Here is a 23,624-nt window from a genome sequence, read left to right on the forward strand (position 1 = left end):
TCAGTTTTTAGTTGGTTATCCTCAGTAGAAAACTACTGAAGGCAAAAATTTACTACCGTGACCTCAATTTCAGTGGAGCTCAGATGTGTTAATTGGAGCATAAACTGGGCAAGTAAGAAATGCTCCTTCACATCAGTGTGTTATTGACTGACGGAAAGTTTGCTGCCTGTTGAGCAAAAGCTCGCTGCACCTGTGCTCTTGCACAGCCTTGCTGAAGTTGGGACAGAGCGAGGAACAGAATTTGCAGGGCCAAATTTTCGTGGGCAGCTGTTCAGCAGCGCAACCTCTAAGCTGTGTGTTTTTAGTGAAGCCCAGCATGGTTGTGTGCGGGGATGGGCATAATAACCAGCAGATGCCCTGTGCATACATCGTAGAACACCTTTGGAGGCTGTGTGCATAAAAAAGCCTATTCTTAAAAATTTCCATTGAAAGGCACTTCATTGAACATTCGAGTGCATTGATTTTGAAAGTAATCAAAAATGGTCAAGTGCTACACTGGAACTGAAATGACTCGAGTTTCTTAGAGCACCATTGAAGGGCATGGCAAAACGTGTGAAATGTGTGTGTTTTGTGCAGCACCAGCTGCCATTATCCAAGCACACAGCCATTTGTGGGTGGTTTTACTGCTGGCACTTTGGGGCTGATGGCCATCAAATTGCTTCATGTCCTTTTACTGTTGTTGCAAAGTAACTTGAGGGCAGACTGAGAGGGCACACACAGGCTCACCCTTCTATCTTGGCGTGTGAGGCTGTGAACAAATTGCACCAGTGGGCTGCCGAATGTGCGTCGTGTGCTGCCTGCCTCCTGGTACCATCCGTGCAAATCCATTTTCCAGGCCAGTGATGGCCAGGCAATCTGTGGGGCACGCAGCAGCAAGGAACAGGTACCCCTCCTCTTGCATGCACAGCGCAGAGGTGGCAGCAGCATTCAAGCCACTGGAATCATCATGTTATCACCACCACCACTTGTGCTCAATTCCGTGATGACATTCGTTAGCCAGGTTACTAAACCTTGATTATAAGAAATCAATGAAATGAAATTTCACAACATCAAAATTCATCTCCTGGCATGCAAAGATCCCACCAAAACATGGTGTGGACCACTCATGATGAAGACCTTTATTTGCACGGGCAGTGATTTGTTACTTTTGCACTTGCTAGCAACAACTGCATTATGACTTGGGGACTGCATCGTATGTCGCTCGTGCTGTGAGCTCATGAACTGCTTCAACATGTCTTTCACGTTGAGCACCACGCTGACGATAGGGACGACATGCCCGTATCGAATTTTGGTTTCGCTGTCTTTGAAATCACCGACCTGACTATGCATTCCGCCACCGCGGCCCTCTTGGTGGGGGGGGAGTCAAGAAAACAAAGGAAGGCTGGTAGCGATTTTCCCTCCCTGTCTTTCTCTGTGTTGACGAAAGCAAGAAGGGTGCCGTCCTATGGTCAGCACTGGATGAAACGAAAGTGCTTCCCCTCCACGTCTAATCCCTTTTGCGCTGCTGCAAGTGTGAGCATGTGCGCCTTTGTGTGCATATGCACGTTTGAGGAGGACGAAGCAAGATATGAAGTACTGGCTTTCCAGCTGATGGGTGTACTGACAGCACTGCTTCTTTCAGTCCTTTAACCAAGGTTTGGGAATAGATAACCATGTACCTGCCAACTTTCCTGAACTGTCTGGGAGACTCCCGAATTTTTACCAAACTTCCTGATTGTCTGACATTGTTCGGAATTCCCAGGTGACCGAAGTTCCTACAGTCCTTCTCTAGAGTGTCCCTCACAGCCATGTGTCGTTTTGGAACGTTAAACCCCACATACAGTACCCTGTATTCCTAAAAAAAAAAAAAACTCTATGCATATAGTATAGGCAAACCATAATTGCCAGCACGTGCTATTATCTGACTGAAGCCAAAGTAACCACAGAGTTTACTGCTGCAGGCGAAATTTTCTAGACTTATTTGTACCTTTATGATGAGTTACCAGCTTTCCTGCGGGACTAATTCATGGTTCTGATCAATTTTTTCCGAACGAGCAAATTCCAGAAGTTTGATTTTTCAAAATAAGCTGTTCCTCATTCCGATATCGTGGCTGCGATGTAGCAGTGGCCATGTTGAATTTTGGTTTAGTGCACTGTATGAGGTTTGATTGTACACGTCTGGTCTTTTTAGCGTTCTCACGATCGTTGAAGCGGCATGAAAAAGTAAAAGGCAGGCTTAAAGCGTTTCACTTCAAGGGCATTGTGGGCGCCCAAAACCATCAAGTGTCCTCACATTAGATAAAAGGAATGCTGCAGTGTGCACTTGTGATTCTATATGTACTTATCTGACAAAGACAAACATTGTTGAAACAAGCGACACTGTACGCATTCGCTGGGAAGCCAGATGCCCATTTTCGAGTCTCAGTTGTTTTAGGAGTGATGAGATGTGTAGGTCTGTCGCGCAAGTTGAAAAGTGGGGGTTCTAACCGGGACCACACGAGTAGCCTGCGTTGTCGCATGCATAGTCCTTTGCAGTGTGGAAGGACCCGCGATAGCAGCCATTTTCTTGTATATAGTCCGCTGTGAGTTATTGCGGCGTCCCGCTAATCTTGCGAACACATTATCTTTAGACCACTTCCTGCCGTTTCTACTCGCAAGAGATGAAGCTCGGAAGAAAAAAAAAAAAAACGTTCACCAGTGGCTGCTGGGGCGTAGCCTGAAGCTCCTGAATTTCTGTTGCTGAAGCGCCATCAGTTGAAATACATACTTAAGAAAACCTGCGGAAATTCTGTTATGAGCAATGTCTTGTGTGGCAAAGTCATTTTTAGACATGTACGTGGACACATGCATCCCGCTTAACCACTCGAGCTCATGACACAATTTTTCTTCAGGTTTGTTCCAAGGCAACAACGAATCTTTATTACGTTGAAAGTGTGGCAAAATTTACTTTTACTGAAGCTAAAAATACATGCTGTGCCATGGACACAAAGTTGTGAAAACTAAAATAATTTGTTATATTGGGGTTTGGCTGTACTTGCTTTGCTGTGTCATGGCATGGGACTCCTTTTATTACAAGTAAGTGCTTGGTGTGCATGTATGTATGTGCATCTCTCTTAACATGGCGAAATGAAGACTGTGAAGGCCAATATTTTTTCAGCGCATGATCAGTACCCTGAAAGTTTTGGTACAGTAGGCCGCAACAAGACGAACTCGGTTTGTATGAGTTCTCGGATAAGTTGAACAATGTGAGACTATTTGGTTGCTTCTTCATAGGGTTCACTGTACAAAAAAAAAAAAATCTGCTCAAGACAAACTGTTTTGCGTATGATGATTCCATTCAGGTGAACTTTCGCTGCAACCGTGAACTGTGGTGACCCCACGCAATGGCACTCACAAGGCATGTGCGCACTAGTATCGAGGAAAGGAAAAAAACACGAGGGGACACTTAAGCTCCACCTTAAGGGTATGATGCAATAGCGTTTCAGCAGCCTCGAGTCTTCTTTGCGTATCACTTTGTCTAGGTTCAGTTTACATGCCCATATATGCAGAATTGTTTGTTCTCAACTTTCATAAATCGTACTACTCTTGGTGCAGTGGTACAGCAGTTAAGAGATGCGCCACTGCAGTGGCATGTGGTTGTTTTAAACACAGCCAATGGTGGGACTTGTCAGACCCAGGTTGCTGTCCCCGAGCAACCTCTCGTGACCAGTCATTAATTTAACTACCACCTGCCACAGTGGGCAGGTAAGAGCCAGCCAGCAGTTGCAGTCAGGATTGACAAAAGAAAGCAGGGCAAGTCTGGAAAGAGTGCCGCTTTGCACGAATGCATGCACAGAGAATTGTGCAGTGTGTGGAACTCTGTTGGATGGGATGCTCTGCTTGCAGTACTGGCTGGACAGCGAGAAGCCCATGTGCCGCCAGATGGGGCTTTCCATGGTGTCCCCGGTGATGTACTTTGCAGTCAAGTTCTACACACCCGACCCAGGCCAGCTCGAAGAGGAGTTTACACGGTGAGGCGGGGCCTGTCTGTGTTATCACAAGCATAGCTGAAGGTTGATTTGAGCAGCCTCAGGTAGATAGACTGCCGTCCACTTGCCACTGTAGGCTAGATTACAGGTCAGTGCCTGCTTGGAGTCAGGATTGTGTGGTTTAGTGTGGCTTGAGCATGGCTTTTTTTTTTTTTCCAGGTACCTGTTCAGTCTGCAGATCAAAAAAGACCTGGCCCAGGGTGTGCTTCAGTGCAGTGAGCCGACGGCTGCTCTGCTGGCTTCCTACATTGTCCAGGGTGAGGGTGGGGTCTGATAACTCTCTGTCACCTGTGTCAAAGGGTAGACTGGACAGCCCGTAGCACATATTGTGGAAGGCAACACCCCACTTGCTCCCTTGCTGCCCAAAAAGTACACTCCTGATATAAAATAACATTTCCCCAAATGAGGATTATATGCAAGGCCCCTAACTTTTTGCAGTGGATGATTTAAAATTCCACAAATTTGAAGTGAAAATTCTGCAATATACAGTCGAACTCTACTACAACAAAATTCATGAGACCCAGGAAAAATTTCACTCTAGCGTAAACTTTGTTGTCATGAAATCAGACTAAACCGTAAATTGTGCCAGACAATTGGGACGTTAAGGATCAGTCCAGCACGATATTTATCTACAGTTAAGGGGTATAACTAGCTTGGTATATGGATAAATGATGGTAGAGACTGCATGCAAGACCAGAGGGAGGAAATAATAAGAAAGCAAAAATAAATCTAGCTGTCATGAAGTATTGGGCACTCTGGGGATAAACAAGTATGAAGTGATTCAGGAATCTGGAAGGTCGCAGACTGGGCTTGATGCAAACGCTGTTGTATGTTTGGGATCTGCCACAAATTCTGTACTTGAAATACTGCAGGGAACAGTCTGCAGTCTTGCTGTGGGTGCACATGGGAACAAAGCTAATTAAATAGTACAGGGTTATATGGGATGGTTAGCATTTGTAGTGTATGAGGTAGTAAGGCACAGTATAAAGAATGGTTGAGGCAAATGGAGAAGCGATGGGTAGCAAAAGGTTTCAAGTACTTACTCCACTGCAGCGTCGATGCTACATGGAGGAGAAGAATGCGAGAGCTTGCTAATACAGTTCAACCTCAATGTGACGAACCTCAGTTCAACGAATTCGTGAAGTAACGCATCTTTTTTCTTTTTCATTTCCCAGTCTGTCTCTGCTCCATTGAAAGCCATGTATTTTCTTTTTTCCATGATTTAACGAAGTCCTCGAGAATCGCATACACATACCAGGAGCTTCATTGGCTAGAAGATGAAAAATGAAAACTTTGAGACAGACCACGATTTGCATGCATCCTTTTATGCACAATGTTACCGGTAGGCTTCATTCAATAAGTAGAGCAGAACAGGAGATGGATGGATGGAGGATAGGAGCGTCCCCCTTTAAATGGGGTGGTGGCAGTTGCCACCATGTTTGGCTATATTTTTTTCCTCTTTATATTACTTTCACGGTGTTATGGGTGTAATAAATCAATAAATTCTCCATTTTCTTTAAATACCATACACAAAAAATGTCACGGCTTTGCTGCAGTGAAGCAGGCACACACTTCAGCAGTCTGCAAGCCATAACATAGATTGGTTTTTAAGCTGGGAGCACAGGGGCTGAGGCGTTTCACATATCAAACATCAGCATCGTTCTGTAGCGCCGCCTTGCAGCTCTCAGACCGTCGCTGCAGCAGTTTGCGGTGGAATTAGGATTTGGCATTCCTGCATAGCATAGCTGTTGCAGGCAACTGCTTCGAATTAGCCGGTCAAATTTACATTTGAAATTACAGGACAACAGAAAATCTTTGAATTATCCAGGATTTCGAATTAACTGAGTTAGAATTATTGAGGTTTTACTGCATACAATAATTTTTACCGAGGCACATGGAGAATTTAGATGTGAGTGCCATAGAAGGCTGCATACCATAGACGTAACCCAACTGTGGTTTTTAGGACCACGCTTGGAAGCGGCAGGGACAGTTGAGAACTGTGCATGCTATGTTGTGGGAAATACGGTGACTCGGAGCATCCCGGCATGTGTGCTGTGCAGCCTCGTGCGGGGACTATGTGGCCGAGGACTATCCGGACGCATCGTACCTGTCGAGCTACAAGTTTGTGCCGCAGCAGGACACAACACTGGAGCAACGCATCATGGAGTGCCACCAGCGGCATGTGGGTCAGTCGCCTGCCCAAGCTGACCTGAACCTGCTGGAGACAGCGCGACGGTGTGAGCTGTACGGGGTGCGCCTCAGCCCAGCACGGGACTCTGAGGGGCTGGCTCTCAACCTGGCCGTCGCCCACATGGGAGTCATGGTGTTCCAGGGCACCACGCGCATCAACACCTTTTCCTGGGCCAAGATCCGCAAGCTCAGCTTCAAGCGCAAGCGCTTCCTCATCAAGCTCCACCCAGAGGGCTATGTGAGTGTTGTCACCTCATTCCAACGAACTACAATGAAAGCTTGTTAATTCACAACTTGTTGGTTCAAAGTTCAAACTGAGCCACCGGGGTGACTCATTGGTTGTGGTGCTTGACTGCTGACCCGAAATGCGCAGGTTCGATCCCACCCATGGCGGTCACATTTCATAGGATGCAAAGTGCTAGAGGCACGTGTACTCTGCACTGTCAGTGCACATTACATGGTGGTCAAAATTATCCCCAGGTGGTTGAAATTATCTGGGGCCCTCCACTATGGCGTCCCACACAGCCTGAGTCACTTTGTGTCGTTAAACCCATAAACCAAACTAAACCAGTTCAAACCGGTCGCCGTGGCCCAGTCGACAATGTAAAACGACATGTTACTCCACTAAAAATTTTGCATCTTCAACGATAATTTAAACTGCACACTGGCAAGTGCCGTTGCTGCAATCCACCACTGGAACCATTCACACCTGTGTGGTTAGCCCGATGAGTACCACTGCGGCGGAGTGTCAACTTCGGAAGATGGGGCTTGCAAGAACAAGTGTAAAGTAGTTCTGTTGCCTCTTGAAATTCAGTTCACCAGTTCACAGATTCTTTGTTCAGCACATCACTTTCCTTGAGCTTGTGTGAAGACTGCAAGATGTCTTCACGAACAAAGTACACTGCTAAGACGATAACGGCAAAGTCATAATTGTGCGGGAAGAAGGCCAACAAACAAATTTGAAATCGCCAATAAGCATGGCATCCCATGGAGCATGTTTTCAACTTGCATCCGGAACAGGATGCTCAACACGCCAAAGCTTCTGCTGACAGCCGGAAAACAGTCCGTTGTGCTAGTACCCAGATCTTAAAGGGACTATGCAATCAATAAAATGTCGCTTGTAAATGTTTTCAATGCTTAGAAATGATGCTGAAAAGCATTCACACCAAGTATGAGTCTTCGGAACTGAGCCGGCAATTTATTATGAATTTTTAAAAACCGTGTTTTTTAAAATTGATGTGCTCGTAGTGACCGATTTTGAAACTAAAATCGTGAAAAAAGACGTCACTATACCCATGATGTCAGCAGGCCACCACACGCTGTCATTCGCTGGAGCCACGGCAGCCACGGCATCACGGGCACACTTCCGGTAGCCATGAAAATTGTCTGCTCGTGCCGCCGTGCGACCCTCTCGGGCGAGCAGGGCATTGCCTTCGCGCATATGGTTTCAATTTTCCTCTGCCTCCTCCTTCTGTCAGGAGTTCCGGAGCCACTCGCAGTGGCTCGCCGAGTCGCTACTGTTTTCTGCTGTTGCGCGCGGTTCACTTAGCATGCCATTCAAGAACTGCCTTGAACCTCACATTGATGATTTTTTCAGGTTTACGAGCTTTTCAAAAATTTTGCTGGAATGTGTTTTCACTAAAAGAATATTTCATTGCGTGGAATTTCAAATTGCCGAGCATTTCAGAATAACGTGGATAATTTGCTCACCCATATGAAGGGCACCTTGTTATTACGAACTTGCTTCTGATTAACAGCACCGAAAACAACGGAGGTGCTTGATTTACAGCGTGCTCTGCTGATAGCTGTTATCATCATCAGTCTCTCATTGGAAGCCAGGTGCGAGACTCGACGATGAGACAGGAAACCACATGGCTTCTGCCAGTCTGTTTTCTTTATGTTCGTGTGGTTTCACCATCTCGTGTCTTCTGTACTGCCAAGTTTCAAGTGGTGCTGAGACGAGTGCTTGTCTATGAGTTCGGCTGGTGCCCACGTTAAGAACAAGCTGCAGCAGTTTTAGCTGGAGGAGAAGACAACATTTTGAATGAGCTTTCATCCTCTCACAATGCTTATTCCGGAAAGGCAGTGCAGCCTCGCAGTTGCGTCGGCCATGCGCTGCGCAGGCCACCCAGGTGCAGCGGCATGTAATTCAAATTATTAATGCATTAGCATTAGGAGGATCTGTGCAAGTGGAAATGACCATTGCCATCTGTCAGTAGCTAGTGGCAAGCAAGGTGCCCATTGGGCTACAAGCGAACTGATTATAGGTGCTACCTCGGACATAATAAACCTTAGTGTGGCACTTCGGATGTAGCAACCTTCTGTGTGTCAAGGGGAACCCTAGTCTTTGGAAAAAAAAAAGTATTGATGAAGTCATTATTATTCAATCTTCAGGCAACACATACTGTTGTGTGCTGACTCTAAGTGTGTCATTTAATTTCATGTAAAACAAGTCCCTGTGCACTTATGCAATGCTCTATGCACGTCTTTTGGAGAAAGCATTCAAGAAGTTTTGCTGCAGGGTACTTTCTGAAATGCAGGCCACTGGTTTGTCTTGACATTAAGGAATGCAGTGAGGGCAAAATGATCATCCTGCCTGTCATACAACTTGAGTTTCGAGGTTTGGAAGTTGTCACTGCAGAAACTAGAAGAAAAAATTTGTATTCCTGTTTCTGCAGTGGCTCAGCGGTTAAGGCGGTCAACTGCTGAGCCTGAGGACTGGGATTTGATACCGGCCGCAGCGGCCATGTTTCGATAGAGGTGAAACAGAAGGTATTCGTGTGTACTGTGCGATGTCAGTGCACGTTAAGGATCCCCAGGTGGTTGAAGTTATTCCGGACCCTCCACTACTGTGTCCTTTCTATTCTACCATACCAGTGTCCAGCGGCACCAATAATCAGGCAATGCAGTAAAGGGGATTTGAACTGAACAGTGGAATTTGCTGTCTTGCGCACATTACGAACCACTGCGCACATTACCAGTTAACCAGTCTAGTACCAGCCTGGTCCACCTTCAAGGCACGCTTCACGGATGCATTTGGTCATTTGGTCGGCATGCCGTACACAAGGTTCGCGCAGAGCACCTCTTGAGAGGTCACAGCAGGCCAGCAAAAACTTCATGGGCTGCATCAAGAATGTGATGGACATCTGCCATTTTGTCACCGCATCATTGCCCAAAAGGGTTCAGACGCATTCTTAAGGACATTGGGTAGAGTGCCTTCCAGATCCTGCTTGCCAAAGATCCTTGCACCGTTGCCAGCATGGCCACCCAGTGTCAGAGCTTTGATGGCAATTATGTCTGCACTTGGCAACCCTAGCTAAACCTTCGTGACTAAGCTGCCACCAACAACCTTGCGTTGTTCCAACAAATCAACGGCCTAGTTTGTTGGGAGAGATGGGTAGCTCGGCAGCGCTCGCTACTTCCCTGTGTCCATGATTCTTCCTCACAGCTTACACTACAGTTATGCCGCACTGCTCACGAGCAGGTCGCGGAGGCACTCCATCTGTTTGCTGCAAAACTCTCCTTGAGGTTTCGCTGACTGCTCCATTTGACTCATTGTTTCCCTCTTGTGTGCCAAAGCCACCTTCTTCATCATACGAGTTGCACTGCTCATGACTCTGGCCGATCTTTCCGGCCATCTGCTTGACAAGTGTCATGGATCCTGTTATGTTATGCAGCGGACATCCCCAGTGGGCTGCCTCATCAAAAGGTTCACATCTTCCTGTGACCATGGCCACCACGTGAATGTGGAATTGTTCACATCATCCAACTAAAGCTTTACTGCCATCCAGCAGACTCCAGGGAAACTCTTCCTTTTCTCCGAGTCCGATTGTAGTGAAGAAGCTTTTACAAGAGAAGGCACTGAAGATCAACATCTTATGGACGACAAAGAGAGCGAGCTGATTTGATTGTATCTGCTATAGCTGCTATGTCTGGCAAGAATGCCTGTCAGTCATATGATAAGCCTCCCTTACAGTTTATTTATTTGGTGACTGACAATAAAAATGCGACACCATATGCACACAGTGTCATAATGCTGCTAGGTCATTAACTGGATCATTGGGATGTGATAGACTACTTACGTTTCCCGCCAAATTTTTGGTTTTATGGTGACAGCCTGACTTGGACAGAATATCGCCTTATATGCACACAATGTTGTTGTCTCACTGCATCACTTGCCGTTTGTATGTTGCTGCATGCAGAAAGTCTGGTAAACTGATTCGCATTTGATTTTGAACCAAATGCTTGCTCTTCACCTTGTTTCTTCAGTGCAAAAAGCAGCACGCAGCGGTAATCTGCAGACCGCCAGAAAAACAAGCCACATATCTCGCATTAGCTTTAGCAAAAAGTTATCCATATTGCAGGCTGGCCAAGAGAACAGTCACTGTCGATTGGACACCACCATGCAAGCTGTTCTCTCGCCTCTGCTGCTTGTCATACTCACTTGATGCTGAGCACGTTTATGGTGGTTCTGCTGACTGAGCAGAGGCCTTCACTTCATTACTGTCAGGCCCAAACGAACGTCTCGTCTCGTGCTACTGGCCTGCTCCGCTGGGTTGTTTGTTCATATTTGTCACATTCTTGTTTGTCATGTCTCGTCTTGACTTAGATAGGCAGGTACGATGAGATAGTGAAATGACTGTGTGAAACTAAATTATTGTATAAGTCAACTTTTTTTTTTTTTTTTCAGAAACAGCATCCGAAATTGGGGGTTCATTAAATACCTGGAGCCAACCTATTTGTGGGGCCTAAGGTAGCTTCAGCCAGGCCGTGGGTACTCCGTGCCTCATGCCAGTGCACATTCCTCTAAAATGCGAGCAGTTTAATTGAGTAGTTTGTGTTTGCAAATAAGGTTACCACTTTTGTCTGGGCAAGCTGGTTTATGTCATACACAGTAGAATCTCTATGATACTAATCTCAGTGTGTTGCGAAAAAATTCATATCATCCAAAACCAACAAAATCCTTATGTAGAAGCATAAGAAATTGATTCATGCAGATCTGTTTACAGCTGAAGATATTTATTTATGGCCGCGAATCCATGGCTCATTGCTTGACCAGCACATGACCGGCGATCACGGCATCGGCGATATAAGGGCAGCATGCTCAAGTGGTGGTCACGGCTCATGCATTTGTATCATCTATAATGATTCGGGAGAGTTTTCGAGCATCCAAAATTCTTCACATTATACACAATGCACTCCATCCAGTGAATTGTATGCGTTTGTATCATCCAAGATTCTGCTGTACTATTAAAAGGAGGAGTGTAAAACCAGACGGGACAGAAGCAAGGCACAGAGGTGACATAGAGGGGCGCTGTCGGGGAACTGAAACTTATCCTTTGACCGAGTAATATGGGCCAGATTTCAGATGGTGAATGTTTTGGGAGTAGTTTGCATTCTTTATAAATGGCTGCCCTTGCTGTTGACAGGGCTACTACAAGGACACGGTGGAGTACTTCTTTGAGAGCCGCAATGAATGCAAGAACTTCTGGAAGAAGTGCATAGAGCACCATGCCTTCTTCCGCTGCACTGAGGTCAAGAAGAGTCCCCGACAGAAGGCACGGCTCTTCAGCCGAGGCTCGTCCTTCAGGTGAGGTCACCACTTCTTTTCCTGCCCTCCATGCTTTACTGAGTCATTAACTGCTCAAGCTGCTGTTCCTCTCAGCATTGTGAGACGCTCCCAGTGGACATCATCCATACCAAGACTGCTTCTTCGATGAAGAAAGTGGTGGAATTGTACTTTGTGTGCATCAAAGGCAGGAGAAGGTTGACAAGAGAGGTCATGAGTTTATTGCAGTGGTGGAAATGCTGTGCCAAGTGTGCCAGCCTGCACCATTGCAATAAATGTGCTACATGCTGCTACAAATTGGTGGTTTTCAATGAAATTGTGCCAAGGCTGTGCTAGAATACTATTCCAGCAACCAAGAGCTGTGGCAAATGCGAAGAGGCTTGAGGCTACCGCATAATGTGCAGTCATGACTGTATGCTTCTCCCGTTGTGTGACAAGGAAGATGACTGGCGGAGTCCAACCCCATCCCGTTTTGCTTTATAACCCTTTGCCACCTACTGCTAGTACATGGTGTGCATGCGTATTGCATGTCTGCTTCAGCAGTGCTGCCCAGACTGTCTCGTAAAAATATTGTGAATGCACCTGCAAAGAAAAAATTGCTTTTAAGAGACCTAAATTTGGGTCTAACTAGATTTATCTGGCTTTTCTTCAACACTATCGTGAAAAATAAGTTCAGTGTAAGAGAATACTTACATTTTGTTGATGCATAATCAGCAAATTGAGGGTTTAGGTACCTCATGTTCTCTGCCAGAGATAAATGGCAGCCAGTGTGCGTGTAGACATCTCATTGTATTATGACATCATTGCCTTCCATTTGAACTCTACCTCTCTCTTTTCTTCCCTACCCTTTTCTCCTGGATGGAGTAGCAGTCCAAGGTCATGTTTCTGCTTGCCGACCTCTGTATCTTTCCTCTCATTTTTTACGACTTTGAGTTTATGAGATCTTACTGTGGTTTTTTTTTCCTAATACAGTAAAAGCTCGTCAACTTGAACTGCAAGGGACCTGAAAAACTTTTCTAATTATCTGAAAGTTCGAATTATTGAGTGACCCCACAAAAACTGTCAAAAACTGCTTGCATCACGGTAAATTTGTTTGGTGAAAGACTGGAAATTGCCTGATTTTGAGATGAGAACAACGCGGCAATTAGTATTTTTCACGTTTTAATAAATGCTTTATTGTGTGCTGTAGCACCGAAGCAGAATGAGTCCAAAATTACCATATAAACGCATGTTAGGGACATACTTTTTCTTCCAGATTTGAGGGTCAACATTCGGGATGCGGCCCATGCATGTGATTTTCGAAAAAAGAATTTTTGTGAAGTACAAACACACCAATCAGAAAATTAGCAGCATTAATTCTACGTTCAGTCGCCACTCGCGGTGTATTCTGACTCCGAGCTGGTGCTGCGCTTTTTAAGTTCTAGCCACCCCAGCTGTGCTCTCTGGTTGCTCTGGTGCATGCTCATCCCACAAGAAGTCGCGCAGCACGTCCGCTGTCAACACGCAGCCGTTGAGCAGCTCTTCTTCCAGTTCGGGAAACTTGCACGGCTTGCCGCAAAAAGCGCGCTTTTTGCAGCTTGTGTTCCTCAATGCATCCTTTTGGTTCCACCATCGTCGGATGCACTTCTCGGCCACGTCAAATTTCCTTCCCGCTGCACGCTTGCCGTGTTCGACGGAAAACTCCCAGCCATATAGCCTTTAAAGTGCTTGCTCATCGTGCTAAAACTATAACACTCGGCAGCAGCAAGCGAGAGCCACAACAATAGTGAACCACAACTCCTCTGCCTTTGACAGCAACAAAAAGCTTGAATTAGTGATACTGATGCTGATATGGATAGCGGGAGCTAGCGGCGGAGAAAAAAGTTGATGATGATGATAATGAGCCGCGGCCTCTGGCGCCGTCCGTGGGCGGCATGTGGAAGCTCCTGTGCGCATTCGTCGCCTCCACGATCAAGAGCGCCGTTGCTCGCAGCCTATCTCGGAGGCCACAGCGCGTGCATTTCGAAGGCTGTACCCGTGTGGGTCGCGTGGAAAGTTTGGGTGCGGCCCTTACAGGGATATTATTTTTTTCTAATATTTCCTTGGGGAAAACGGGGCGCGGCCCATACACGGGTGTTGCCCTTACAGGTGTTTATATGGTATAAGAGCCCCCCCCCCCCCCCCCCCCCCCCCCCCACCCCCCCACCCTGCATCCTTCATGGTGTGACTTGGCAGAGTTCCACCTCTACCACATCATGTGAGCCCATCATGGGCGGCACTGTCACGTTTATGAAGGCTTCACCGCACAACCAGTGTATGGCACATGACGAGCGTGCCGTTTCGGCGCACTGGAAGAACGGAATCATGTGGGCAGAAGCAAAGGAAACGGCTCATTGGAACCGAAGTGGCGAGAGAAAAAAAATGAGGGAAGAAAATGACAGCAATGCGGCAATCAGTGTCCGAAACAGTGGTCAGCTGGCTTAGGTTGGCTGGTAGATGCTGGCTGGTTGAGCTGCCGTTACTGCGAACTGGTGTGAAGCTCAGAAAAGTGAAACCGAATCTAAGTAATCAGACTGTTCTCGGAGACTGGGCTGTTCGTTTGTTGCCACACCTGCTGTCGCTTACACATCAGAGATACGCGGGCAACTCTGCATAATGGAATTCTGATTTTGAGTAGGGCTATTTCGACGATTTTTAGCCACACCGGTCATACCTGGACGCAGCCTCCTTCGGGAGCTGGTTCGAATTAACCAGTGCAAGACCCGTAGCATCCGAATTAGTGATTGACTGCCACCATAGAATTACATGTGCATTGGCCGGGATGAAGCCTGCAGTTCGAATTACTTGGATTTCCGAATCAGCGGGAGTCGAATTAACGAGCTTTTACTGTACTCTGTTGTTTTGGTACTGCAGTCGCCCGCCTCGCGCATTTCCTCGAGTTTGCATGATGCAATTTCATCACACTGCGAGGCGGTTCAAGAGAGTCCTAAGACGTGTGGCCCAAAAGTAAGCAGAAATGACTGTAGGCAGGGGTGGAAAGGGAGGTGGGCATCTTTGGAGCACTGCAATGGGCCTTTTGCTAAGCCTTCTTGCCAGCCTTTTTGCTCAGCCACAGCTTTTGTACCCTACAGACGTGAATTTGGTGGCTACCTTCAATCCTATACGGGCTTGATGCACACAAGCAGATGCGGTTTGGCTCGTCGGCGTCTTTGAAGTGGGAGCAGCCCTGCCAAACTGCTGCATGAATCACCCATTGTTACCTCCTGCTCAAGGACCCAGCGTTTGTTGTAGCCTGCTAACCAAAAAGGCAGCAGTCTAAATTATTTGTGACCAGAGTCCGAGGCGACTCGAAGCATGGCACCATGTCATACTCTTAGCATTATTTGCAGGAAAAATAAATAAAAAGGTGCCTGTGGTGGCATTACCTATAAAGTAGCTTTAAATAGAGCAGGAGTAGGACAGTCTATGCCTGCCAACTGTTATGTTTTGCCGGTTATCACAGCAAGCAAGCACTTGCCAAGACTATTGAAGAAAAATAAGATTTTGGCACAACTTGGCATGCCTTGTTCATAGTGAAGCAAAAAATTGATAGACCAATGTTTATGAAGCAAAAAGGTGGCACAAAGTCTATTTTTGGCAGATTACCCAGCATTTGATTTATTGCTTCGGTAGTCACTTGTATGTGAAAGGACTCCATGAGTAGGCACATGAATGTTGATTTTTCTTTTACAGCTGCATGTGCATGATCACATTTAGCAGTATAGCCTACTATTTCTTTTTCTTTTTGCTCAGATGTAGTGTGTCCGAAGTTGCATTGCCTTTCTTCATGTAATATTGGTGTTGCTTTAATCTCAGTCTCTCAAACATTCGCAACATTGCATATTCATGGAATTTCTCATCCTATGCCAGGGTAGCTTGTTTGCTTTCTTGGGTCCTCCCCATGCGCCAGATGGTCGTTAAGCTTTGCTAGGAGGGATCTGGGACACTTGAACACTACAGCCAGCTAATATTCTCGCTTTTGTAGCACTGATATCATGAGCATAGGGGATGGCTGTGCACTTCCCATTCCCTGCAAGGACCTTTTCTATGCAATTTATTTCTTGCACTTGCTTCCTTGTGCTGAAACATAGCCTGAAAGCCCAGTTGAAAAGTATCAAGGCAACCGATAGCTTTCATTCGGTTGAGTGTGAGAAAATTTAGCTACTTCCGCTTGTTGGTAGCTTCCTTGTACACACTTGTCATTACACCATATGTCATTCACTTGGTAATGACGATGAAGAAGGGAAGGCGTCTGTTGACTTCCTCCATGGTGGACTGTACAGTTCATCATAGAAACCATGCTTCCAGCCAGCTTAAGGTCATCAAAGACACAGGCCATACCATTGACTGAGTTTCTGCATGTGCAGTTGCAAAAGAAAAATATTTATTCACATGCCTACATGATGTCCCTTCACATACAAGTTGCAACCAGAGTGATAAATCAAACTCAAGGTAATCTGCTGAAGATATACATGTGCTCAACCTTTTGCACTGTAAGCGGCTCTGAACTCTTTCTACAGTTTTACGATGTCAGTGCTGTCTGCAAGCGCTAGTTTGCGTCGCTGCGCGCGGAGGACACCACGAAACCATGGCCTGGCACACATCGCCACTTCCCTTGCCTTGTACAGATTGTGTCCTGTGGTTCTCGTGGGAGACTTCAACATACTTGACAGCCGAGTTTAAACCTGAACAATATAAAACTTCCTGTGTAAACAACCCTTCAGGTGATTGTCGCTGTGATGTGATTGAGGAGCCAGGCCCTTGACCGCGCAATGGTCCTGTGAGCCTGAGGTCATTCAGAGGCCCTGCTGCACAACAGCTCAAGCTCGGTGATGTAGATGCGAAGACCTGTAGTTCATGCTACCGAAGCAGAAGGAAGGCATATTCAGCATCAGGCCCCTGCAAAATGGATTCAGAGGCAAGCCTCTGCAGTTCATGGTACGTGCGTTAGCCCAGGTGCAGTGACATAGACACGAAGACACTGTAATTTGTGTCGCCAAAACAGAAGTGATGCAGCATTAACAAGAATTTTATGCTATCGAAGTTGAAGTGATGTAAATGCAAGTGTGCTTTATGTGCCGCCAAAGCAGAGATGAGGCATATTCAGTGGCAGATGCTTACAAAACGGATTTGGATGCAAGCCTCTGCAGTTCGCGGTGCAGCAGCTCAAGCGCAGCGATATCACAAACGAGAAGCTCGTGCACTTCATGCCATGAAGCAGGAACAACATAAATGCAGAGAGCCTCTGAAGCAATGTGAAGCGTATTCAATGGCAGGTCCCTACAAAATGGATTCAAAGGCAAGCCCCTCCATTTCATGGTGCAGCAGCCTATGCACAGTGACGTAAATACAAAGACCCTGTAGTTCGTGCCGCTGAGGCAGAAGCAAAGCCAAGGCCAAAAAGGCAACCAAAGCATTTACCAAACAATTTCGGTGCCATCCATTTCACCATAGTTGCTCGGTACATGATCCGTTTCTCCGGCACCAGGTCACTTTGGCTGTCATAAGGACATCATCTTATTTTTAATAAATAAAATCCCCATAACTGCAAAAACACAGCTCTGAAAAGGCTCTTTCACGGTACAACCAATTCTAAAACATTCATGTTAATCATTACGGCCCTGTGAATTTTTTCCTTCATAAAAAACGTTTCATCAATTTTTGTCTTATTGGGACCAAGGCACCCATAGTGGTGTCAAAATGCAGATGTATTTACTGTTGCTTTTGTTCTGTGTTCTTGGCGAGTGTTTTCCCACACATAGTTTATGAATTGCCTTTAGCAGGAGAGTTTCAGTCAAACTCTGAATGGAGTGGATTTGATGCGATCGGAGACAGTCGTCTATGGCTCTACTAGGAGCTGCAAGTGGAAGATGACAAAGGCTGCTGTGGCTGTGGTGTGTTCCCACATGCCTTGAAGTACTCGCAGCTTCACTGCAGGGCTCGTTACATTTAAAAGTGGTTAACAAGTTCATCTGTCACTTAATTACCCCAGAGCATTGTTTGTGGTGCTTGCAGTTTTCGCCAACACTTAGTGTGAGCTTCCCCCAGCCTTTTCCCACACTGGGCTCGACCTTCTCTTAACGTTAACTAAAATGGCGCTCTACTTGTACTGGGGGCTGCTCCACACACTACACTCTTGGTTCCACCGATATCTGTGTGCAGGCTAAAAGCTTTAGTCTGGGAACCAAGATGAAATGAGTCCCCTGCACAGTGCAGCTTCAGTGCATTTGTGTTTGTCAGAGCTGCATGCGTTGTGAGCTGTGATTGCATGGTTGTAATGTTGAAATTGATTTGTGCCCCTTCTCTTAGGCACACGAAGGGCATGCGCAAATGTTTAGCTTAATGGTGCCATGAAATGAGTGCATTCAGTATGTGTTGTAGCATTGCTTTCTCTGACCTGAAGCGGCCGAGTGTTGTGCTTTCCTTGAAGGGCCGCACAGATTCATGGAGTGGAGGCAGCTGAGCAGCGTTTGTGTGCGCATGCTGTGTGAAGAGGTGGTCGTGCAGAGTGGTGGGTGCACCAGCATGGTCCTCCTCCTCCCAGGCGCTCAGCTGGTGGCATGTGGGCCGCATGGTGAACCTTGTGTTGCCTCGTTAGCAGGTCCGGCTGTGGAGTGGCATTGGAAGAGCCCCGTGTTCCACCCTCCTCTGCCAGCCAGGACCCAGGTTCTTTTCAGCCCTGCACGTCTCCCTTCGCGGGCAGTGGGCCTCCCCAGACGACAGGCAGCTTTGCCCTGGCATCCATCCGCAGGGGTGACGGTGCGGCTATTGTAGTTACTGTGGCATCGATGTGGCATGCCCCGAGAAGACCCTTCCCTGCCCGTCCCCATTTGTTTCTGTTTGCTCACGACACATCATGCAAACTGTGTGCCTCATTTGAGAACATGAAACACTACCTGTGAGATCACTGAGGCTCATTCTTAGGCTGCTCTAGTCGGATCGAGTGGCAGCCATATCTTTATCTGCAGAGTATGTGGTCAGTCACCCATAGCCAGGGAGATAACGGAGGATGTGCTTTTTTTCTTCTCTTTGCAGGTATAGTGGTAGAACGCAGAAGCAGATTGTTGAATATGTTAGGGAGAACTATGTCAAGAGGCAGCCATTTCAAAGGTACATACTCGGTCCCCAATACTTTACCGTTTGACACTCAAATGCCTTAACCGGTATGTGGCAAACATCTTTTTGCTCTCTCTCTCTCTCGTCCACCCCGGTGCTTTTCTCTGCAGCCAGTTTCCTGCACCCTCTGACACACTGGCAGATTTCTGTTTATGTTGCTACCCCCCTCGGTGCAGCCTTTGGTTCTCCACCCGTGCTGGTTGGGCTTGTCAAGCATGCTGGCTGCTGAGGAGCCTGGCATGTGGCGTGCATGGGCTGCACAGCATGCTGTTTCAATGACTTATGCAGCACTTCAGACAATCAGCAGTCACAGAGTTGCACGTGAACACGTCACAGCTCCACGTTTCCTGTGTGTAGTGTGTGTAAGCCACAGCTTCTGCTACCAGTACACTGCTTTGGTGCCGTTACTAAGTCGCAGCATTGACTCTCTGCTGACCCAATAACGTGTAGCATAATCTTTTCCCCCAATCACTTGCTTGCATTGTTTCCTGCAGAGCACGCAGCTAATCGCCTTGCTTCGTGTTGAGGGTTGTTATCCTGTTAAACCTCTACCTAGCCAGTAAGTCATTCTTTCAAGTTGTATGGTTAGGTGACAGCTTTTGTTTACTGCAGATACTGGCCGGTTTTTCGGGCTGTGCAGGACCTGAAAATTTGTCCCAGAATTTATGTACTTGAAAAAAAATTAAATTGCTGAGAAAAACTGACTTAAAAATTGCAGATTTCTCCATTTCCTGTGTTCTGCTTGCCAGCGATACTATTTGCTTGTATTTGAGTCAGTCATGCTTTGATCATGTGTGCACTGCACTTGTCCGTGCCACGCGTCACCAATACCAAAATGTGTGCCATGACCGCATGCCGCAAACACGCCACGAACCAACTCTATGCTAGCATGCCACAATGTGTGCCTCTCAGTTCCTTCCGGCCTACGCACACTACACAAGGCAAAATCAGGAAGAAGTGAATGCTTCCAAGCATGCGCGATGGCTGGAGGTTCCTCAAGAAGGTCCAAAAATACCATACAAGAAGTCTGAATTATCAGTCTGAAAAATCGGTCAGCCTCTGGACATGTGATGCACAGCCATTCACTTTTGCCATAGCAGGCTTTTGTTTACAGTTGCAGACTGCGCTAACATACTGCAAGAAATGTAAAGCAAAAAAATTTGCACATACGCATACGAAACCCTGGGTGCAACTGCTTCTGCGGAAATGCATTCCCCTCACAAAAGAGTCCCCCTTCCCTGCATGCTGTCTTCGTCCCTCCGCTTGCAAGCTCACCTGGGTAACATGGATAAGCTGTCCACCTTGCAATAGTGCAGGCCCAAGATCACCTGGGCCTGCACTATCATTTGTGGGAGCTCTGCAGTGTGGATGCTCAAGTGTGTTGCTGGGAGGTTGCGGACATAGAAGCTGGAATTCATGCTTGAGAGCGCATTTCTGCATTAAAACCCACGGTAATTTTTAGCAGGCTAAGGTGGCTAGGAATCTTTGGTAGTTTAAATGCTTGTTTGTTGCAAGTTGATATTTTTGTGCCCTTGTCGTAATGGCAGTGAATACAATCCCCACCGTTAATTTTTTAAAAAATAATCGCACCTTGTGGCTATGAAAAACAGTAACTCTTTTTGTAAGAAATAACTGAATCGTTGATGATTTGATCATTCTACATCATCGAAGAAGTTTTTTTTTTTTTTCTGAAAATATGCATACCCTTTGTCAAAAGTTTAGAGCCTACGGGGTGTTTGCTTCTGGGCCAAGCTGTGTGGCTGGTTAGATGTAAGACTCCCAACTTTCTATGGCGGAAAAATTTAGATGCCGCAAATTGGGAACAAAGTATCTGCGATATTCCATGGGGGGCATCAAATAATGCTTCAGAATACAATGTGAATATTATTTTAGCGTTTCAAGGTAGCTAAAGAAGGTGGGTATGTGTGTAAAAAGAAGGTCGCACAGGTCGCTGAGAAGTAGAAGGCACTGAAAGAGTTGAGCAGAGCAGGGAAAGGAAAAGGCAAACAGGCATAGGGCTGGGCAGCTTGAAAGACTGAGTAGCGGCAGCACGACAGTGGTGGCAGCTATGTTTGGCCTGAGCAGTTTGAGATTGCATATCGTAATAATATTTCTTTTAAAGTTCTCACACACAACACAAAAATCCGAAGAAATTTCTTGAATTTGCGATTTCTCAAGGTATTGTGGGATGCTAGAAGCCTTATGGTGCCTTGACTGGTCGCTCCCGCAATCCGGTTAGGATCTGGCAGAGTGGGAGCCGCTCTCTCTCTGAGCGCATAGCAAGACTAGTCAAGCCGAATGGTCAGCGAGTTTTTAGAGCGGAAGCGCAGGAGGCAGAAGGGGGACGTAACTTCCAGAACCACTACGCGGCACAGCTGCTGATGTCAACAGTACCCGCACGTAAGGTCCCTTGATTACCTTTAGCCGCACGTGGCCGCACAGAGTTTGCATCGCAGTCACCGCTTAGCCTGTATCGATCACTACCCCGGCTTTCCGTCCCACAGGACGCTCATTTTTCAAACATCGCCTTGTGGATAGCACTGTCGTGCTCATCTGAGCTGCTGTTGGAATCGCTGTTGTCATGCGACAGCAACACAGACCGCGTTCCTAGCGTAGTTATCCGGCGTCTCTTGGACATTTTGTCTCACACAGTGCGGCACCCGTAAAACAACACAGCAATGACGCTACTACTGCGTCAAAAGCCTACACTTGCTTCTGTCTACGTGCAGGGGATGCCGAGGCCTCGCACCGCTTTCGCGAAATGGCGGAAGTGGCTCTGTCACCTTGACTCATCTCGGAGCCACTCCGACTTTTTTCTCGGAGCGCCTCAGAGCGCTCTGAGCTGGAGGCGAGCACTCAGAAAGAACCAGCCGAATGTAGTCGGAGCGACCGGTTTCGACCAGCCGAATGTGCGGTCGCCTCTCAGAGCGCTCTAGAGCGATCTTAAGCGACCAGTCGAAGACACCATTAATTATACATTCCCAGCACTGCAAATCTCAAATGCGAGAGGAACACTCTTCCTCCTCATTCCGAAGGTCAGGACTTTCACAAATACTACAAGAGTCCCACTACAGAGCTTGGAATCAAGCCCCTCTGGGCTCTAAACTTTTGGCAGAGGCTGTACCTTTGTGATTCACACAGAGAGTTCTTTTCACTGTACTAGTATTTTTTGTTTCTAGCATGCAGGGTATTCAAAGGAGCTGGAGAAACAACAATATTATGCATTCTTTTATACACTGTGTTATGCACTTGCAGCTAACTGCTTATGGCAGAGTGGTTATTTCTTTTCACACATTGTGCGAAAGGCTAGAAAGTGTGTGCGAGCTGCATGGGTGTGTGCACTTTTTGCAGTGAACTCGCATGGGCACAGGATGAAATGGTGAAGACCAGCATGCCTGTGTCACATTTAGCCTCAGATGAATGCCCCCTTTCAAAGGCCAGTCGTTGCTGTAGCCTCATGCTTATGTCACTGCCATGTGCTCACAGGCGTAGCGCCGCATTTGTAATCATGTAAAGAGGCATCACCTTGGGGCTGCAGTTGAGACGCGCATGCATTGTAGCTATGCAGCTTTTAACTGTGGCGGCTCTTTCTTCTCCTCCACTCTCCCCTACCACAGATCAACGAGTCTGCGCTTACCGTCTCGTGGTAGTGCAGGAGGCACCTCAGACAACGAGGACTATGAGCCCACTCAGTTGGCGATTGCCGCGACGTCAGAACCGAGTTCTCCGCAAAGGGACACAAGCCGGGAGACCCCTCGTCCCACTGAGGGGGCTGTGACACCCAGCCAGGACACAGACGACAACATCTCGCACGACTCATACCGGCTGGAGGAAGGCGACTCATCCATTGCGGCACCCGACATTTCAAGTAAGGAGAAAAGCTCGGTGATGGTGAATGGTGGGGGTCCCGAGAGTGGCCGACGCCGCTCGGGTGAGCTCTCTCGAGCTAGCCGCAGCTTTGACGAGGAGGACCCCGAGTTTGGGTACGTTCTGCATCGCAGGGGATTCCTGCGCGACAGCCGGATGCGGCGCAGTGAGGGGCATCCGCGCCGCAGGCCACGGGCGGATATGGGCCGGGGGTCGCGGCAGTCTAGCCCCCCCACCATCTTTACTCGGGCCCACGCCCTGGGGCCTCGGGTGGCTGGGTCGGTAGATTTCGTGCACCTAGCGCAGCTGCCCCGGGCAGATAGTTTCTCATCGCACGACGATTCCCTCGAGGAAGACTCGCTGGAGAAGGAAATCTTTGCCGTGCTTCGTAAGAAGAGGCTGCTTGGGCCGGACAAGCGCCACAGCAGTGTCATTGAGCCTGCTGTAGTAACCACAGAGCCACCACAACTGGAGGCCCCCAGTGGCAGGGACTTGTCCTTGGAGCTGGGCAGTGTCCCACTTCCAGAGGAAAGCCTGGTGGCCCAACTGAGCCCCGTCGCGGCTGACCCCGAAGATGCGTTGCTGCTGGGCACTCTGGGGGGCATCCCGCCACCCCCTGAGTATCGTTCCAGTGCTGTCAGTGAAGTGCTGCGCAAGTACGAGGAGCTCGAGCGCAGCCTGGCCCTGGAGCTGTCGCGGTTGGGCTGCCCTCCGCCGCCGGTGCTCGGCCAGCCGCTTGTCCCGAAGGAGGCGCTCCTGGCTCGGCCTGAAGACATCAGCGACTCCTCCAATGGACGTAGTGATGAGGATGCCCTGCGATGCGACACAGGCTCAGACGACACGCTGGGCGAGAGTCC

The 23,624-nt window shown here is 47.6% G+C and overlaps 1 protein-coding gene across 2 annotated transcripts in view; it reads left to right on the forward strand.

The window, feature by feature from the left end:
* Window positions 1-23,624, forward strand: part of Cdep (Chondrocyte-derived ezrin-like domain containing protein) — an 85,877-nt gene that overhangs the window by 7,018 nt on the left and 55,235 nt on the right. Inside the window, exons 4-9 of one of the 2 annotated variants that reach the window (XM_077660256.1) lie at window positions 3,865-3,989; window positions 4,167-4,264; window positions 6,068-6,435; window positions 11,627-11,787; window positions 18,820-18,894; window positions 22,518-22,768. In XM_077660256.1, coding sequence (XP_077516382.1) covers window positions 3,865-3,989; window positions 4,167-4,264; window positions 6,068-6,435; window positions 11,627-11,787; window positions 18,820-18,894; window positions 22,518-22,768 — 1,078 coding nt within the window. The remainder of the gene's footprint in view (window positions 1-3,864; window positions 3,990-4,166; window positions 4,265-6,067; window positions 6,436-11,626; window positions 11,788-18,819; window positions 18,895-22,517; window positions 22,769-23,624) is intronic. The other variant, XM_077660257.1, reaches the window with a different exon arrangement.

Source organism: Amblyomma americanum, chromosome 3 (assembly GCF_052857255.1).
Source record: "Amblyomma americanum isolate KBUSLIRL-KWMA chromosome 3, ASM5285725v1, whole genome shotgun sequence".
Lineage (NCBI taxonomy): Eukaryota > Metazoa > Arthropoda > Arachnida > Ixodida > Ixodidae > Amblyomma > Amblyomma americanum.